Source organism: Passer domesticus, chromosome 5 (genome assembly GCF_036417665.1).
Source record: "Passer domesticus isolate bPasDom1 chromosome 5, bPasDom1.hap1, whole genome shotgun sequence".
In the NCBI taxonomy this organism is placed as follows: Eukaryota; Metazoa; Chordata; class Aves; order Passeriformes; family Passeridae; genus Passer; species Passer domesticus.
In genome coordinates, this window is record NC_087478.1 from 34753 (window position 1) to 53682 (window position 18930).

The 18930-nt window shown below is 52.5% G+C and overlaps 1 protein-coding gene across 1 annotated transcript in view; it reads left to right on the forward strand.

The window, feature by feature from the left end:
- The window catches only part of NRF1 (nuclear respiratory factor 1), a 50788-nt gene that overhangs the window by 25336 nt on the left and 6522 nt on the right, over positions 1-18930 (forward strand). The window contains exon 9 of the mRNA XM_064421624.1: positions 27-151. Coding sequence (XP_064277694.1) covers positions 27-151 — 125 coding nt within the window. The remainder of the gene's footprint in view (positions 1-26; positions 152-18930) is intronic.

Genomic DNA, 18930 nt, shown 5'->3' on the forward strand with positions numbered 1-18930 from the left:
CCCTAACCCTTGTCTCCCCTCTGCAGTGAAGCCGCTGCCCACGCCGTAGCCACGCTGGCCGAGGCCACCCTTCAAGGAGGGGGACAGATTGTCCTGTCTGGGGAAACTGCAGCAGCAGTGGGGGCACTCACAGGAGTCCAGGATGCCAATGGTAAGGCCTCTGCAAAGCTTTGGTTTGGTTTGGTTTTTATTTAGGCTCTTTAAAATGGTCTTTTCCTCTCTTTTTATTGAAATGGCACGGTTTGGGGGTAAAATACTCCTCCCTCGCTCAGGGGGGCACTGACCACTTGTGAGTTTTAATCTCAGGGTGGAATGGGAGTTTGAACTCATTGTTGGCTTCCATGGTGTTGGTGGCTCTGATCTTTCCCTCCCCTGCTCTACATCCTTAGTTTTTTTGGGAAAACTGCTCCGTGATGTGTGTCTGTGCCCAGCACAGGAAGGACCAGCCTTGATCATCATAAACTCATCTCCAGAACTCTTAAACCACCATTTTATCACTTATTTCCTGCCCTTCTCAAGGCTTTTTTTCTGTGCTTGGTGGTTGTTCCTGAGTCAGCCTCAGGTTGTTTTCCTCCTGCTTCATTTTCCATCTTCCCACCACAGTCGACCTCTTGATTCCAGGGGTTCTCTGTAGCATTTCTCACCTGTTCTATGCCTTCTGCCAAGTCTGGTGACTTTTGCAGCTCTTGAAACTAGAAATAAAACTGTAAATCTATAAAATGCAGTTCAAGAGATGAATGGAATATGAAAATGTGCTTCGTTGGGGCTCATCCATTGCCTCCAATTGCTCTGTGCTTCTGCCTGACCCTGGAGGTGTTTAAGGAACACCTGGATGCTTTGGTGTTGGGTCGTAGGTTGGGTTCAGTGATCCCAGAGGTCTTTTCCAGCCTGACTCTGGGATAATTCCCAAGCTCAGACTGGTTGTTATGGAATTACCCAAGGAACCCACTGGTTGTTTGGGTTAGGTGGAAGGAGGTGTGTCAAAATCAGCTGGAAAAGGGCACAAAGGGTGAAGTTGTAAAGAAGCCTTGAGGGTGGGACTGTTTGGACAGGAATTGTCAAAGAGGGGCCAAGCACGTGTGGCTGGGTGCCAGAACTGTCACTTTGCATGAGAGCAGAACCCTGCTCAGGTGAGGGCTGCCTTCCATCAGAATCCTCACCCAGCCAGGAGTGTGCTCCGTGTGAAACATCCATGATCAGTTTGCAGCAGAGGAGGGAAGAGCAATTTGGCTCTGAGCTGGTTTGGTGCCCTTGCTGTGGAGTCAGCCAGCCTGAAGAGGGAGCAGAAACGAAGGGAAATCCCTGTCCCCGGAGCTGGGCATGCATCTGGCACCGAGGGAAGAGCAGGAGTGTGTTTATTGTGAGGGCGAGAAGTGCTGTGTGTTTATCAGAGGCACGATCTGACCCTGGATGCTCAAAACCAGCAACTAATCAGATTTGGAAAAGCAGATCCGCACCCCTGGCTCCTTCTGCTCTGCCTCCAAAACGCTTTCACAGTCTGGATTCCTCTGGATGCTTCCCCTAAAACTGCCCTTCTCCACACCCTCCCTGAGTCACTCCACCTCACTCTCCCAGCACTGACATCATTTCAATACAGGCTGGGCTTTTTTTTTTTTTTTCTCCTTTTTTTTTTCTCCTAGCAGCCGAGTTGGAAATCAGATGGGATTTAGAGTGCATTAAGAGGAGAGACTGCAGCATTTTCCTGTGAGCACAACCTCGCCCACAGCCTGGTTTCCACTCTGCTTCGATTTGCTCTAATCTCCGCTGGTATTAAGGGGAAGGGCTTTGGAGTCCTTGGAAGCTCCATGCTGTTGCTTCCTTACGTAAGCAGCTAAGATATCTCCCTCAGGGATGGAGGAGATGCTGGTATCCATTGCTGCTGTCTGTGTCTGGGGAGCAGAGCAGATGGATTTGCTGCCGGCAGGATTTATCTCCGTAGCCGGGCTGGGAGTGGGAGCATCCTCCTGGACACCATTTGATGGATGCAGCAGGAGAAATCCACTCCCTGCCCTTCTGTCCAGAGGAGGTGGAATTGGGAGTGATTTGGGGAAAACTGCCAGAGCCAGAATGGTCCCGACCAGCAAATTCCCCCTTTTCCTTTTTACTTGCAAGGTCTTAATTTGCTGAATATTCCCAATAAACACTTCTCTCTGGGAATGCTCTGACCCTTCTGCAGGACTCTTCTGAGGGAAAAACCTATCTGGAAGGCTAGGATAGAAATTTATCTCCATCTTATTGATAAGGTAAAGGAGATAGTTTGACACCTCCCCATCCCTGGGAGTGTCCAAGGCCAGGTTGGACAGGTTTGGAACGACCTGGGATGTAGTGGAAGGTGTCCCCATGGCAGGAATGAGATGATCTCTAACTCACTTCCAACCCTAACCATTCCATGATTTCTGTGAAAATGTCTGGAGGTCAGGCAAGGTGTTTCATTCCTGATTTTAGCCATTTAGTGTAATTACTCTCTTTGTTTAAAATTTGTTTGTTCATTTCTCTCTCACTATGGCATTTTTCCCATCCCTTCTCTGGAATTATCTGAATAATAACAACAATACAAGACAACCAAGATGGCTAAAAAGAGGAGACCTCTGAATATTCATGGAAATGTTGGAATCTAGGGCTGGATATCTTGCAGGGAGCCCAGGAACGTGGCTGCACTGCAGAAGGGCTGTGGGTAATCTTGTGATCTGTTCCATTCCCAGCTGAAGGAAACAGGATCTCCTGCTGCCATGCAGTGTCAAACCAGCTGAGTGCATTATGGTTTTCCTGCTCCTCAGGAGCATCTGTCTGAGTGGGGCTGCAGGAACTGGTGACCCCACGCTTGGAGCCTCAGATGTTTTTGTTCCTAAGTGCTTGGTATTGAACAGAGGAATGTGGAGAGCAAGTGCAGGGGGGAGTGTGGCAGCACCAGTCCCTGAAAATGCTGGGAAATGCTCTGCTAAGAAAAACTCTGTGCCCTGGAGCTGCTTTTGGAGTGAGAAGAGCTTGGTGAGCGTTGGAAGGAGCTGGGGCTGGAGCATCCTCCTCCTCCTCATCCTCCTCCTCCTCCTCCTCCTCCTCCTCCTGCAGCCTTTTGTTTGCCATTGATCCGTGGGGCCCTGAGGGCTGCCAGGGCTTCCCGGCTGCATCCTGAAATATTGATGAGGCTGCTGGCAGGGCTGAGCCTGCAGGGCTGCCCGGGAGGGGCTCCCTGCCCAGGCAGGGTTTAACAGCACCAGTCCAGGGTTCTTGACAAGGTGAGAGGAGTGGAACGCTCCAGCTCCAGCTGGGATTCAAACCAGGGCATGAATGAGGAGCATGGGAAGAGTTGGGAAGGAAGAAGAAGCTGTGGAGGATGTGGGATCAAGCCATAACCAGGGAATTGATTCCACAGACAGGAGCTTGGCCCAGCCAGAGATCCAGTGGATCCTGCTTGTCCCCCTTGGCTCCTCTTTTCCTGTCCCCAGAGCTGATTTTCCTGCTGGATCTCCTCCCTGTGCTGCTGGAGATGCTCCTGGGAGCACAAAGGGGGGCACTGTGAGAGCCCACCCCCAGTCCTGCCCTTCTCCATCCCAAAAACCCAACCCTGCTCTCCACACAGGCAGAGGGGGCTGTGTCCAGGGCTGAGCCAGGATCTGTGAGGAGCATTAGGCTCTGACGTGGGCTGGGGGATTGGAGAGCTCCCAGCTCTCTAAGGAGGTGTCAGTGCTGCTGGGTTTTGGCTTCTTTTTTCTGCTTCTCTCAAGGCTGGGATTGAAGCTCCTGAGATGGTATTTTGTGTTCAGATTTGGGTGTTTATTGGTTCTTATTTATGTTACAAGTGGTTAGTTCTGCAGCATTCTACAAAATGGCCAACTATCTTCTTAACAAGGTCCTTTAAGGCTAAACTATCTAATTAATAAATGACACCTAAATTATTTTTACTTTTAGCTTAATAACTAATCACTCGAAGTCCATAATGTCTAATTACAAAATGCTACTTAAACTTATGAAGCAGGTGGTGAAGAAGAACAACTAGCCATTGCCCAAGAACTTGTATCTAGCCCCATATATAGTTATATTCTAAAGCCTTAAAGTCTAAGTTTTCCACTCTGTGATATTACAGACTTCTAATCAAACTCCACACCTGTAATCCCAGTGCTATGTCTCAATTTTGGAAGCTTTCTCCACGGCCTCAGGTCAAATTTAGTATTTTCTAGTGGCTCTGTGCCCTTCAGCACAGAAAATTTAACTTTCTCAGCAGCAGGACTCCAAATGTGCAGGATAAAAGAGCCTCAGCAGCCTTTGGGGTGACAGTGCCACACAGAACTGCTGCTCCAGGTGGTGATTTCCATGTGGGAAGAGGTTTAAATGCTGGAACAGCTTCAGTCCTGGGCGAGGCTGCTGAGCTTCCCACACAAAGTCAACAGGTGGGAGCTGTCCCAGCCTGGGCCGTGCAGATGGGAAATGGGAATGCTCCTCCAGGCTGCTTGCAGGTGAAAACACACCCAGCAGGGAAAGGCAGGGCTGGGATCCTGCTCCCTGAGCTCTGTGTCTCTTCCCAGGTGGGAAAACCCAGCAGAGTTTGGGATCCCTGTGCTTGCTTTGGGATTCTTTGGGATAGGGAGATGTGACACGGAGCCACTGGGAGCTTGGTGGCTTTTTCACATGAGAAAAACATTTATAAACGTCATGGGGGGGAGGTTTAGGGGCTGCGAATGTCACTTTTAAAAAGGAGTGCTTTATGTTTTTCCTGTTGGATCTCCTTTTTAGGGAAGATGGAGCCAAATGAGTCGCTAGCAGCTTGGCAAAGTGCAGATCAGCATGTTTGCATCCAGGAGGACAGGAAGGAAAGAGTCAAGCTTTTTGTAGGGCCTCCCTGGTGGGAACAGAATTTTTTTATGAAGGTTTTCCCTGAAACAGGTAGGATTTAATCCCAATCTGAAGGAAAGGTGAGGAAAACAATTTTTGCAGGTGTGTTTCAGATGAGAAAGGGTAGAAGAGAAGCCAGTGGCAGCCAGCAGGGTGAATTCCTGGGTTTGCTGAGCAGCTCCAGGGACAGGCAGAGGTGTTGCCTAGAGGACAAATTGCTGTGTTTGAATGAACAATTACCACACACAGAGCTGTTGGGCTCTGAGTGGCACAAACCTCAGTTAAAAGAGCTTCATCTGTGTTGGGTCGGGGTCTCTCCTCCCAGGGAACGAGCGACAGGACCAGAGGAAAGGAACTCAAATTGCATCAGGGAGGGTTAGGATATTAGGAAAAAAATTCCTCACTGAAAGGCACTGAAATTCCTCTCTTGTCAGGCACTGGAACAGGGCAGGGCTGGAGTCCCCATCCCTGGGGGGAGTTCAGAGCCATGTGGATGTGGCACTTGGGGACGTGGGCTGTGCTCCAGGGAACAGGGACAGGAGAGAGGGAACGGCCTCAGGCTGGGCCGGGGCAGCTCAGGGGGGATTTTAGGGAAAATTCCTTCATGGAAAGGTTGTCCAGCCCTGGCACAGGGGTGGAATCCCCATCCCTGTTGGGATTTCAAAGCCCTGTGGATGTGGCACTTGGGGACAGGGGCAGTGGTGGCATTGGCAGTGCTGGGGGACTTAAAAGGACTCAGTCTGGGAAGTTATTCCAACCTTAATGATTCCATGGTTGCAGGGACACTCACTCTCCTTTATGTGCCCTGTAGAGAGGGGGTTCCTGACTGCATCCTGTGCCCACCCCCATTCCCTGGTGTTGGTTTTTTTAGGTTTTATAGAGATGGGGTAATACTGATTCTTGTTAGAAGTAACAGCAGCATTGGGTGCCAAAAGCTAATAGGCTGAAAAATATTTATAAAGTATTGTAACCAAAAACTGGGTGAGCTTCTGATGGAACAGCACTGAGTTTTACATCTCTTGTGCCTCACCATTCATCAAAACTGATAACAGAATAAAACCTTTTCAAACAGCTGCCCCATCTCTATGAAATCTGGGAAAACCAACACTCTGGCTGTGCTGGGTGTGAGCAGAAATCCCCTGCTGGCATTTTGGCTGGGCCAGCCCAGCTCCAGGAGCAGAGGCAGAGCATCCCCCCGCTCAGGGTGCCCGCCCTGGCACCCCTGCCCTGCCCTCTGAGGGCAGCCCTGCCTGCCCCGCTAATCCCGCTGGCCCCGGGCTGGCACTGCCAGCCTTGGCTCTGACATCCTGGCCCTGCTGAGGAGGATTTGTCTGCCCACCAGTCGGGTTAAAAATAGCCCCTCCTGTCCCACATCCGGAGCTTCCCCGGGTCCCGTTCCAGGTGTGGGGTGGGACCAGCCCCGCACAGCCCAGCAGGGGCTGCAGGAGGATCCCTCTGGGTTTCCCTGGTGGGAGCACAGGATGGTCATTTCTGGAGACAGTTTGGCTTTTTGGGGGTGGAAAAACCTCATTTTATTGTCTTTATTTAGCCTGGAGAAGAGAAGGATCCAGGGAGACCTTGCAGCAGCTTTCCAGTGTGGAATGGGGATTTACAGGAGTGGGAAAGGGCTTCCCACTGTCAGAGAGCAGGGTCAGATGGGATTTTGGGAAGGAATTCCAGCTGGGAGCAGGGAGAGGTGCTCACCTGGACAGGAGAAGGATCCAGGGAGAGCTCAGAGCCCCTGGCAGGGCCTGCAGGGGCTCCAGGAGAGCTGCAGAGGGACTGGGGACAAGGGACAGGAGCCAGGGAATGGCTGCCAGTGCCAGAGGGCAGCCATGGATGGGATGTTGGCCATGAGGAATTGCTGGCTGGGCTGGAATTGCCAGAGCAGCTGGGGCTGCCCCTGATCCCTGCAGTGCCCAGGGCCAGGCTGGACACTGGGGCTGGAGCAGCCTGGGACAGTGGCAGTGTCCCTGCCATGGCAGGGGGCTGGAGCTGGATCTTTAAGGTTCCTTCCCACCCAAACCATTCCATGATTCCTGGGGATATTTTGGTGTGACGAGCACTTGGGCTGTTCCAAGGCCTCTCTCCTCTTCCCAAAGTGCCTGAGGAGCACCAGGAGCCTCCTGGGTGTTTTTGTGCCCCTGTTCTGTATCCAAGCCTCACGTGAAGCCTCCAGGCTGCTCTGTGAGAGCACAGAGGGAGGAATCAGGCCCTAGGGGTGACTCAGCTCCTGATGATGTCCCTAAAAGCCAGCAGCCATTCCTGCTCAGCGTGTCCATGCCAGAGTTCCCAATATCCCCAAGGGAACCCCTTCCCTGGGGCAGGCAGCCACCTCCGAGGCCTTTCCTTGGGTACTTCCATCCCTTCCATCACTCCTGCTGGTCTCAGGGAGCTGCCAGCCCCTGAATGAGCCGTGCCCTGGCTGGCCTTGTCTCCTGGCTTCTCCCTGACCTCACAGCCTGTCCAGCAGCTCCCCGTGTCCCCTCCCCTGGTGAGTTTTGCCATGCATGGCTGTGACCAGGCAGTTGAGCCTCCCAGGCTGCCCAGCTGTCACAGCCCAGGCTGGCCTGCTTTGAGCACAGGCCATTTACCTTCCACGTGTCCTGAATTAGGGGAAATGGACAGGAGGGCTGGGTCTGTTTAAAAATTAAAGCTGATTACAGGGCATTAACATTACATTTAAAGCAGTAGACAGCAGCCCTCCTCTCTCTCAGCACAGTTGCAATATGTTCCCTTTTGTTCTGACTGCAGGAGGGAAGGGAGCAGCACTGCTAGCGACTCCAGGCTGGGCAGGATTTCTTCTTTAGCCATAAATTTTGAAAGAGGAGCTGCCTGTTGGCTGGTGCAAGAATTTAAAGCGGGTCTGACTACCTAAAGCAGTTCCCATCTTTGCTGTGCTAACAGGAAGCTGAAGTTCTTTTTGGCTAATCCTGAATTTCCCTTGGAAAATTCAGATGATCTGACACTGTCTTCTGAGTTGGGAAGTTTCAGATTTGATGTATCCCAGTTGTTTTCTGTTAAATCCCACAATTTGCATGGTGACTGTTCATCCCAAAACCAGGAATTAGTCAGTCTGGCTGGGAACACTCTGACTGTGAGGCCTGACTGGGATTCCTTGTGGGTTTGGGTTGGGTTTGAAGCCTGTTTGTTTGCTGGATTTCTATGATGTTTTTCCAGGCTTCTGCACCTTCACAGCCCCTCAGGAATTCAGGTGGCTTCAGAAGGAGCTGCTCAGTGCAGGAGGGGTGCTGCAAAGAGGCCTTTGGGCAGGTGAAGGGATGTGTTTGTGTTCCCTGGCTCCTGCTTTTCCCTGTGTTCAAGAAACCAAAGCTCCAGGGAGAGCTTCCAGCACATTCCAGGGCCTAAAGGGGCTCCAGGAGAGCTGCAGAGGGACTGGGGACAAGGGACAGGAGCCAGGGAATGGCTGCCACTGCCATGGATGGGATGTTGGCCATGAGGAATTGCTGGCTGGGCTGGAATTGCCAGAGCAGCTGGGGCTGCCCCTGATCCCTGCAGTGCCCAAGGAAGGGTTGGAGCAGCCTGGGACAGGGGAGGTGTCCCTGGAATGAGCTCTGAGGTCCCTTCCCAGCCAAACTGCTCTGGGATTCTGGGATTTGGGACACTCAGAATCCATCCCCAGGGATTTTTATGGAAGTTGGGGATGGAAAAGGGAAGGGAGACCCTTCCTGGTTTCCTGAGATTCCCAGTGAAGGCCCTGGATCCCAAAATTCCTTTCTGGAGTGGAATCGGGGTGGGGATGGGTCCAATCCCAGGCTGGGAGAGCTGGGAATGGAGGGAATTCCCTGGCAAGGGAGATTGGGGTGGGATGTTGGGAATGAGGAATTGCTGGCTGGGCTGGAATTGCCAGAGCAGCTGGGGCTGCCCCTGATCCCTGCAGTGCCCAAGGCCAGGCTGGACACTGGGACAGTGGCAGGTGTCCCTGCCATGGCAGGGGTGGCACTGGGTGCCCTTGAAAGGTCCCTTCCCACCCAAAACCACTCCATGGCTCTGTGATCTCTTAGTGACTTTTCATTTGACTTTACCACCACCAACCTTCAGATAAATTCCAGGGGTTTTTCAGTTGATGCTGATGAAATCCCCAAAACTTGGCTTTGGGAGCCACACTCTGAGCTTTCCTGGTCCCCTCTGGGTGGCTGGGGCTGTCAGGGCTCTGTGGTCACAGCAGATTTTTGGGGTGTCTGCAGTAGATGGGAATTTTAAGGACAAGCTCCTGTCTAAAAGAGATGTGGGTGAACCCAGGCAGGGCAGGAATGGCAGCCAGTAGAGTTGGCATGTTCTAAATATATATGAAAGCATGAGGCAGCATTTCCTTGTCTGCCCCTGCTTCCAGTGCAGGGATGGGGTGGGAAGGATGGAGGTGTTCTTGGAGGGTGCCTGCAAGCAGATCTCAGCAGTGCCCCCCTCTGGGATCAGTGTTGTGGCTCCAGGAGAGGGAATTGCTCTCCTGACAGGCTGCACCTCTCCAGCCTGGGGCTGTTTTGTTTACAGCCCTTGGCTTAGGGAGAAGGGCAGAAATCCAGCTCTGCCCAGCCCTGCATCTCTCCTGATCCATCAGAGATGCTGCTGAGTCCTTTTTCCAGCTCTTTTCCTCCTCCTCCTCCATGCTTAACCTCACCTGGGTCAGAGGCTTGGCAGAGCTTGACCAGCAGAGCTTCTTCAGGGGCTCCAGACAAGGTTGTGGTGCTCCTGAAGGCACCACCAGCCTGGGGAAAGCAGCTTTGTGCCATTTCTGCTGGACATGGCTGTGCTGGGTGTGGAGCTGAAGGTTCAAACCCACCAGTGTGGAGCTGGGTGGATGAAGATGAAGCCAAAACTGAGACCAGCTCTGCTTTGCTGCTCCTTTCTCCAGGATAAAATCCCTGTGTGGTGGATTCTCCCTGTAGTAACAACTCATTCCAAGCTATCTGGAGCGTGTGGCAGCCCCACCTCAGCTTTTTGAGCCCATCTCTGGCAGACCTTCCAGAGATGCCAGGGCAGTTTCGTGCTGCTGGCACCATCTCTGCTCATCCTGCTCCTCCAGGAACCCCAAGAGAGGTCCCAGCTCTCCCCCCTTGTGAGCTGCTGCCCAGAGAGAAGCTAAATTTGTGCCTGGAGTTCAGGGCAGCTCCTCCAGCTGACCCCAGGGCTGAGGATGGGCAGTGTTCTCCACAGCTGGAGCAGCTGGAGCATCTCCCAGTGCAGGTTTTGGCAGATTTTGGCTTTCAAGGCCTCCTGCCTCGTCCCCATCCGTGGTGGGAAGGGACAGTGCTGCACCAGGGGCAAGGCTGGGATGTCACTGCTGTGCCCAGCTGTGCTGTGCCACTCCTGCCCCTTGCAGCACCAGGAGTTCATTACTGGGCAGATGCAGAGGGGTCATGAAGATGCCAGGGTCCCCCTGGCAGGAGCTGCTGTGTTCTGCTGGTGGAGGACAGCAGGGCACAGCTCCTGCCAGCCCTGCCAGGTGCCCTGCTCTGCACCCTCTGCAGTGCAGAGCTGAAAACGTCACTGCTGGGGATGGATGGAGCCTGCTCTGACCCGAGGCCACTTCGGGCCCTTAATGGCTGTCGGGGGGTGCAGGGTGCAATCTGATCCAAATGGGAAGCTGGCTGAAATCCCAGCAAGCTGTCGTGGCTGCAGGAGGCATCTTAGGAAATGAGATGGGCTCTGGGAGCTCCCCCCCCTCCAGACAGCCCCGGGGAAGGAGAAATGCCCTGCCTGCACCCTGGGGCTGCTCCCTGCACTGAGGTTTGCTGGCTCTTCATTTACCCAGCTTTTGTTTTATACCAAAGTTTCCTCCCTGCGGGCCACTTGTGGTTTCTGTTCTCCCTCTCTCCCTGTTCCTCTCTGGAATGTGCTCTCCCCACTTCCTGGATGGACTTCTCCAAGCTCCAGGTGGCTGTTGGCTTTCTTTGCCTTGAAAAGTGCTCAGCCCCTGTTTTCTGAGAGCCTCAGCTGCTTCCTTAGCAGGCTCTGAGCTCCCAAGTTCCTCCCAAGCACATCCAGAGGCTCTCTCGGTGCCTGGATTTATCCTCCTCGTTGGATCTCCGGAGCAGGGTCTGATTTTAAAGCCTAAAAGCACAGCCCCATCTGTCCTATGCCTCTGGGGCATAGTAAAGAGCCCTGGTTTTCCTTGTGCACCAGCCCTGCCCTGGCAGAGTGAGGAAAATGGGAAATTTCAATGAATTTTCTCAAGTGGCTGCACTGAACTTTCAGATTTCTGTTTTCCCAAGTGAAACTCTGGGAAAAAACTCAATGCCAAATCTTCCTTGATGTTCAGCTATTCAGTTTGGGATTGAGGAGGACATTTCCTGCTCTGGGATTGCCTGGGGTGTTATTTGAGGCATCAGCAGGTTGAGGAGATGCAGATGTGGTGACCAAGGTGTCCCTTGGCTGGTGACCTTTGGGTGGCTTTGTCCCTACACTGGTGGGCACCCGAGGAAGAGAAGGCAGATGTGTCACCACAAGGACTCTTCCAGCCCTTTGCTTGGAGCCTGGCCACTGCTCAGCAGTGCCTCAGCACTGGGACATCCCTGCTGTGATGTGCAGTCCAGCTGAGCAGAGGGGAGGAGGTAAAACCCCTTGCCTTGCCCTGTGACCACGGGGAATGCTTTTCCCACAGCCTGGTGTCCCTGTGGGAAGGCAGGGGAGGGCGGTGTGTCTGTCCCTGCAGGGCCCTGGCTCCCAGTGACCTTCTCAGCTCACGGAGACAGCTTGGCTTTGCTGTAAAGCAGCTCATGTGACAGCAGTAATCCTCAGCAGGGAAACAGCTGTGCAGGAAGATTCCAGGGAATCGCCCTATTTTTCCCTGCTCCCCACACAGGGCCAGCCTGGGAGAGGCTGCACAAGCCCAGCCCCACTGGATGGCTCTGGGGCCATCCCTGAAAAGCCAGGTCAGGAGCCCTCACTCCCAGGATTCCTCCCGGGAGCCCTCGTGGAGCTGCAGAACAGGTTCCAAGAATTTTACAAAAGCCATTTCTCCTCAGGTGGTTTCCTCTGAATGTTTTCCAAAACCACGAGTGGCATTTTTAAGCCTGATTTTGACTTCTGCCTCCCACCCTCCATATCTTTTTCCCTCACAGTTACAGAAATTCCTCTCTGTGGGTGACACTTTCTGGTGGCTCATGTGGACCCTCTTCTGCTCCTGGGACACCCGATGGACTTTTTGCCACCTGCCCATGGGAAGTTCAGTTCTGAGGGAGAACTGGAATTAGTTTGAAATTAATCATGGGTTTATTATTCCCATCCCCAGCTTACAGACTGTAGCAACCTTCCTTTCCCTGTGGGTTTGCCACAGATCCCTGAACTTCCCCATCTCCCTTTTCCCCACGATTTTAACCTTGCAAACCTCCCAGGGGAAGTTCAGTGAGTGTGTGCTGGTGCTGACAAGTCCGAGGAGCTGACGACAGCTAAAGCAGGTGGTTTCAGCCTGAGACCCAGGTTCCTGCACCTCACAGGCAGCAGTTCCCCCCAGTTCCCTGCAGGAATGAGGGGCCTGGCACCAGGCAGGCAGCAGTTGCTTTGTAGCCGTGGAATCCCTGGGTTTCTGGAGCAGAAAGCACCAGCAGGGTGTTTGTGGCTGCAGTAAATTGTCCAGCAGTGGCCTGAGACAATCCCTTATTCCACGTAAGCCACAGCCCAGCCCTCAGGAAGCACCATCTGTTCCTGTGGCCTGGGGCAGATTTGAGCACCAGCCCTGGCAGTGAAAGGCTCTCTGCTATTCCCCAGAGCCGCCTGATCTCTTCCCTTCCACCTCTTCCCATCGGGGGGAAAAACCAAAAACCCCAAAGCTTTGTACTGCCAAGCATTAGGGGAGCTCTAATGGGTGGGTCAGTTGGGACTGCTGCGTGTAAGTGGTGGACATGGAGCTAATGGAAGTGGGATTTTATTGCTGGCATCCATGGGGGGTGTTCAGCTCCTTTGAAGTCGCAGGGATCAGCAGCCAGGGGGGTTTCTGTTCCATCAGAGCCAGCAGTGAGTCTGGGCCCTGTTATTTCCCATTGCTCTGACCCTTGGGTGAGTTAGGATGTCCTTCTCAGGGGTTCCTGGTGCGTTCTCTCAAAAGAAATAGTTTGAGTTGTATTTCCAAATAGGAATTTGATGTTAAGAGGTTTGAAGTCCAGCAGAAAATGAAGACTTGGACTCGGTCAGGTTTTAGGTCTCTGTGTGTTTGCTGCTGTTGGAGTTGTGCTGCCTCACCTGAGGGCCTCCCATCTGAGCCAGAGCTGTGGCAATTTGGGCCTGAATCATCCCAGCAAATAAAAACCAGAATTCTCCAGCCACCACCACCACAGCTCTCTCATTTTCCAGCCTGTTCTGTCTGCCTGGGAAGGGACAGGGGACAGGACAGGCTCTTGCCCTGCTTGATTCTCCTCACAGATTTTGTCTGTGCAGGTCCATGGGCCACAAATCTCCACTTTGCACATCCAGGGTGAGACCCACAGGGACAAAGCAGCTGGAAATCTCCTTTTTGGGAAAACAAACTCATCCCTCTCCCTGCACCCATCGTTGCTTTCTCTTGTTGTGCAAAGGGCTCTTCCAATCCCCAGGCCTGGATGGCTGGAGCACAAAAGTTCTGTGCCTTCAGTCTCCAGGCCAGAGCCCAAACTTTGTGTTTTTAGCACCAGATGTGCAGAGTTTGAAAGGGAGGAATCTGCCAGAGGCAGCAGCATTCCAAGGATAAATACTCTGAGGAGAGCGAGGTGAGAACCCATCTCACCTGCCGGGCAGCGGGAGACTGTGGTGTACAAAAAAGAGGAATGTGGACTGTAAAAACTTGCTCTTCACATGAAAAGTTCCACATCTGAGCCGTGGTTGTGCTGTGATTTATTGCTTACCTCGCTGAGGATGGGCCAGGTCCTGCCTGGGGGGAAGCTGTGCCAAATGTGTCCCTTGTCCTATAAAGGACAGGCTGGGGACACCAAACCCAGGGCACTGCTGCAGGAGGGGAGCTGCTGGTTTGGAGCAGGGATGCTTTTCTGGATGGATTTGGAGGCTGTGCTTTCAGGAAAAGGGAGGAAAGGAGCCTTCAGGTGCATTTCCAGCCCTTCTCCCCTGAGGAAAAAAGCCAAACTTACCTCCTGGTAGCTGGGCAGGACCTAGAGCGAGGTGAGGCTCCAGCAGATCACCACAGCTGCAGCTTTCCATGTCAAGCTTTAAATGCCTTCCCAAGGAATTATCCTCCTCCAGAGGCTCTGCTGGGGGGCTCGTGCCACCTCTGTAGGGTTAAGAGCACAGAATCCCCTGGCACAGAGGCACTGATGGGGCACGGGGGGAGAACCCGAGGCGCTGGGCCCGCCGCTTGGCCATGAATGTGCACCCTGTCGTGGCAGGGAAGGCTCCTGGGGAGCAAATCAGCAAAAAATGCTGGGAAAATGGCTTTTAGATGGAGCCAGGGCCTATCTGGTTACAGGTTGCCTTTCTGCCAGCACAATGGCTGCTTTATGTCCCCATGTGCTCAGCGCTCTGTAGGATGTGCCCATGCTCGCATGGGATCATCAGCCCTGCTGAAACCCTCCGAGCCCTAAAATCACCTGGGGCTCCTCCCAGGCCCCAAGGAGTGCCTGCATTTCATGAGCTCCCCAGCCTCGTGCTCCTGGGATGTGTGGAAATTGCACTTTGGCAGCCGTTTCTGCTCCTCGTTTGTCTCTCGTGGTGGGAATTGTGGAGAGCTTTGTTGAAGGTGGCCTGAGCTTCTCGTGATGGATTTCAGTGCAGGCTTTCCTCAGTGGGCCTCTCTGGGCCAGTTAAACATCTAAATGTTGGTGAAATATCTGGCAGTGCCTTATTCTTACCTCCCAGTTACACACTCAACGTTCTGTATGGAATTAGAAATATTTCAGTTGCTCTGCCTAATATTGGGGTGCTGCTCCTGTGGGGGCACTGAATTTTTGCACTCCCCCAGTAAACCACAGGATGCATTTTCTATAAGTACATAAATCCCCCTCTCAGCTGTAGCATCTCCCCTTTTACACTTGCATTTCATTGTCAGGCATCCTAGCAGCAGACTATTCATGCTGCCAGTGGAACATGGCAGAGGGTTCATCAGGTGAGTGGATTTTTGTGGTGGTAGTTTGGAATCTTGGGATTTAGCTGGTTTTGCACCTTGAGGTCCCTCTTGGTGTTTCTTGGGGTTAAAGGGGCTCTGTCTGTCTGGTTTTTGTTCCTGGGCACCATTTGGGGTTGAGATGCCTTTGGGATGTGGTGATAGCACTCAGGTAATAAAATGGTTTTGTAATTTTAGGTGCTGCCCTGCCATGCTTCACACAGTAGCCGTTAATAAAAACCTGTGGAAAATACAGGCCACTAAAAGCTGTTTAAAAAAGCAGGATAAGAATCCATCTCTTCCTCTGGGAGAGCCCCTGGGGATGTTAAAAGCATAACAGGGCAGTCAGCAAAGTATTTATGGAAGAATCTACCGGGGATCCCTTTGAGGTGAATGTTCAGAATCTCCTTCATGGGTTTGACACCTGATTCCTGGGAGGAGGAACAGGCTGATTTATCCTGAGGGGTTTCCTCTCCCTTCCTGAGGAGCTTGGCACAGATAACCCCTGTCTGCCCCGTGTTTTGTACCAACACCAGCAGATCGTGGGGGAAGCAGAGCCCAGCTGGGCTTGGGGTTGGGACTTTCTCTATTTTTATCTGGGTTTCGTGTGGAGATGATTGACCACGATAGACTCCTAATCTTCTCAGGTGTGTCCACGCCAAAGCCAGCTCATCACAGAGGCTTAGACAGGTTATTCTCTAAGCTTCCAGCCTTGGAGCCCAGGAAAAACCTTCCTTCCCACGGGCAGACACATTCCCTGGGTTTGTCGCCTCTCCTTAGTGACAAATTTAAGGTGCCACGCCCTGGAGACCCAGCACTGGAGGGGCAGGTCTAGGTGAGGACTGAGCTTAAGCAGGGACAGTTTAATTCTGCCTCAGGTGATGCCCAGGGCCTGTTCTCCAGCTCTAAATTCACCCCTTGGAGGGGACAGGAGGGGACAGATGGCCTCAGGTAAGACAAAAAGTGTGGAGCTAATCCACCCCCAGGACCCAAACTGCTGTCCTGCTTTTCCCAAGCACCCTTTTCTTGGCAGTTTTTCCATCAGAAAAAAATGGAAAACCTTTGATTTCAGATTGTTTCCCATCTTAAACATCATTGCAAGTTTTTTTCCTCCTGGGACTGTCCCTGCTGCAAAGACAGAGGTCCATGGCACTGGTGGCACCAGTGAGGGACACGTTTGTCACCACTGCTGCAGACTGAGGGGCTTTGCTGTGCCAGGGAGGAGTCTGGGCATCAGGCTGGCTCACTGGCATCTCCCTCTTTCCATGGAAGTGCCGAGGCTCCAGAGGAGATCATTCCTGTAAATCAGGAGTTCCAGCCCTGGGCTTTTTGTCTCAAAGTGCCACAATCTTAAAAGAAGTCCAAAAGCTCCCTAAGCATCCAAAACAAACCCCAAAAACTCAAAGCCCCCATAAAAGATCAGGAAGAAATAAGGGAGATTAGGCCAAAGATGTTTCAGGTCTTGGCTGGGGTCTGGCCCTTCCCTCCTCATAGGGATGAAGAAAACAGGGATGTCCCAAAGATGCTGGTGCTCCCAGCTGGGGAAGGAAGGCTGGTCCCTGACTGAGATTTGGAGGTAAACCTCACATTTAGATGTTTGGATTTTATTTAAAACAACACCTTATTGAAAAATCCCAACATTGTGCTGAAGCTGAGTGGGTGGGAGGAAGGTTGAGCTGTGTCAATGTGGTGTTGCCTCCTGACCTGCCCTGTTCTGATGGGTGGGAGGTCCTGGATCAACCACGGCTTTAGGGGTCACTGAGACAGCAACTCCTGCTGCCCCGAGTGGGCAGAGAAGGAAAACTCCCTGCAGCACATCCAGAGGAACCAGAATCCCACACTGGAGCAGTCAGGTTGGAGAAGATCTCCAAGGTCACTGTGCCTGATCCTGCTCTGTCAGCCCAGAGCCCCGAGTGCCACATCCAGCATTCCCTGGAAAGCTCAGGAAAGAACGAGTCACTGACAATGGTGACCCCCAGGGACAGCCTGAGGTGAGCTGTGACCCTGGAGGTGTGGTGGATGCAGGGAAGGAGGCAGAGACTGCAGGGCTGCATCCCGTGCAGCTGTGGATGGGAATGTTGGGTCTCATCTGCTGCATTTATCTTCCATTTTAAGGAAAAGTCAGGGCTATGAGGTAACTTAATTGATTCAACTTTGATATCAAAGCCTCAGGTGCCTCATTAAATTGTTCTTTAATGGGGTTTTGAGCTCCTGAAAAGACAGATGGAGGAGGATCTTGAATGAGGACTGCAGCTTTTTGCAGATAATTTGGTGGAGAAGCCTTCATGTTTTGCCCTGGCTGGCACAGAGGTTCTACAGGGAAGAGCTGTGACTTGTGAGCCTGGAAAGTTCTCAGAGCTTACATCACTGCATGGGGCTTTTGAGGTTTGTCAGTGTCACAGAATCCAGAGCAGCTTGGGTTGGGAGGGACCAAAGATCATCCTGTCCCAGCCACACCTCCCACTATCCCAGGTTGCCCCATCCAAGCTGGCCTTGGACACTTCCAGAGACACTGAGCCATTTCAGATGGGAAAAATCCTTCCAATTATCATCCTGAGAGATGTCAGTTAGAGTTAATCATTGATGCTCCTGCAGCTGAGGTGGTAAAAGATGGAGAGCTGAGCTTTCAGTTCATCTTATCTTAAACCAAGTGCCCACGTTGAGAGATGTCCTGTGCTGCTGTGCCACTGCTGAGTGTGGTGGGATTCCTGCAGTGCTTTGTTTCTGAGGCTGCCTCTGGGTGAAATCCCTTCCGTGGTGTCATGTCATGCCTTGAGGGACACGTTTGCTTGGGCACCTCAGGGTTTGTCAGGGTAGCAGCTCACTCTGAGAGCTCTCGTTCCAGCTGCTGTGGCTGCACCTTGTTAGAAACTGGTTTATCTCCCTGAAAATGCACCCTGGTGCCCGCTGACTGTCCCCCTCCTCCACTTGAAGGCCTCTCCAGTCAGCTCCCCAGAAGGGAGCTGGTCAAGAGGATTTTTTTCTAAATCTTCACAATTCCCAGTGAAAGGAAACATCTGATAAAAATCAATTGTGGGACATTTTAACGTTTGTGCTGAGCAGTGTTGTCAGTAACACTCCAGGTGGTGTCCAAAAGTGCATTTGGGGAGGACAGAAATGGTTTTGCTCCAGGATTCTGTAGGACCAGCCCCTTTCCTGAGCCAGCCTCGGTCTTACTTCCTCTAAAGCACCTCCAGTGACAGAGACTTTGCTCCAGAGCTTCACCAGCCTTGTGTTCAGCTGTTGTCTGGGATTTTTTCCACTCCCTAAGTGCAGGTTTCCATGCTGCACTTCAATTCCTGTCTCATTGGGGGAAAGACAGTCAGAAAAGATGATTATTCCCTACTCACCTGCATCAGCCTTGATGTTTTCACACCTGGGAATGCAGACCAAAGCATGCCCAGTGCCCCTGTGTTGTGCTGCCCACCAAGGGCAAACATTTCATTTTCTGGAGGTCTTCTGGCTTGATTTTTTTTCTTTTTTTGTGTGTGTATTAAAACCTACTTGTTCTGAATGATTGACAAGAGCTCTTCCATCACATCTTCCAAAGTCACCCTTGGCTCTGCGAGGAGCGTGGTGATGAGGTGGCATCTGCTGCCCTGTGTGCTGGGGCCCTGTGGGGCATTCCTGAGCACAGGAATTGCTGCTGGGTTCCTCAGGCCTGGAGGGGAAGGAGAAGGTGCAGGAGCATCTGCCACGAAAGGCTTCAGCAGGATGGTCCAGCACAGTTTGCTCTGGTTTCCCCCCAGTGCTGATGGAAACAAACTCCTCTGAAGGAGGTGGACGTCAACAGCCAAGGAATTCCAGTGGAAAATTCCACTTTTTTCAGCCTTTTCCGTTTGGTGCTGAAACAGGGCTGAGGGGCTGGTGGGATCGCTCACTCCTGACTCTGCAGTGCTCACAGCTTGCAGCACTCAGGCCTTTGGTGTCCAAAAACCAGAGCAAGGAGTCAGCCTTGGCCCCTGGAGCCACTGGATCCCCAGTAGCAGCACCAGCCAAAGTTTGGGTGTTCACCAGGTGATGCTGCCTTGCTCCAAACCAGACCATGTCCTGTG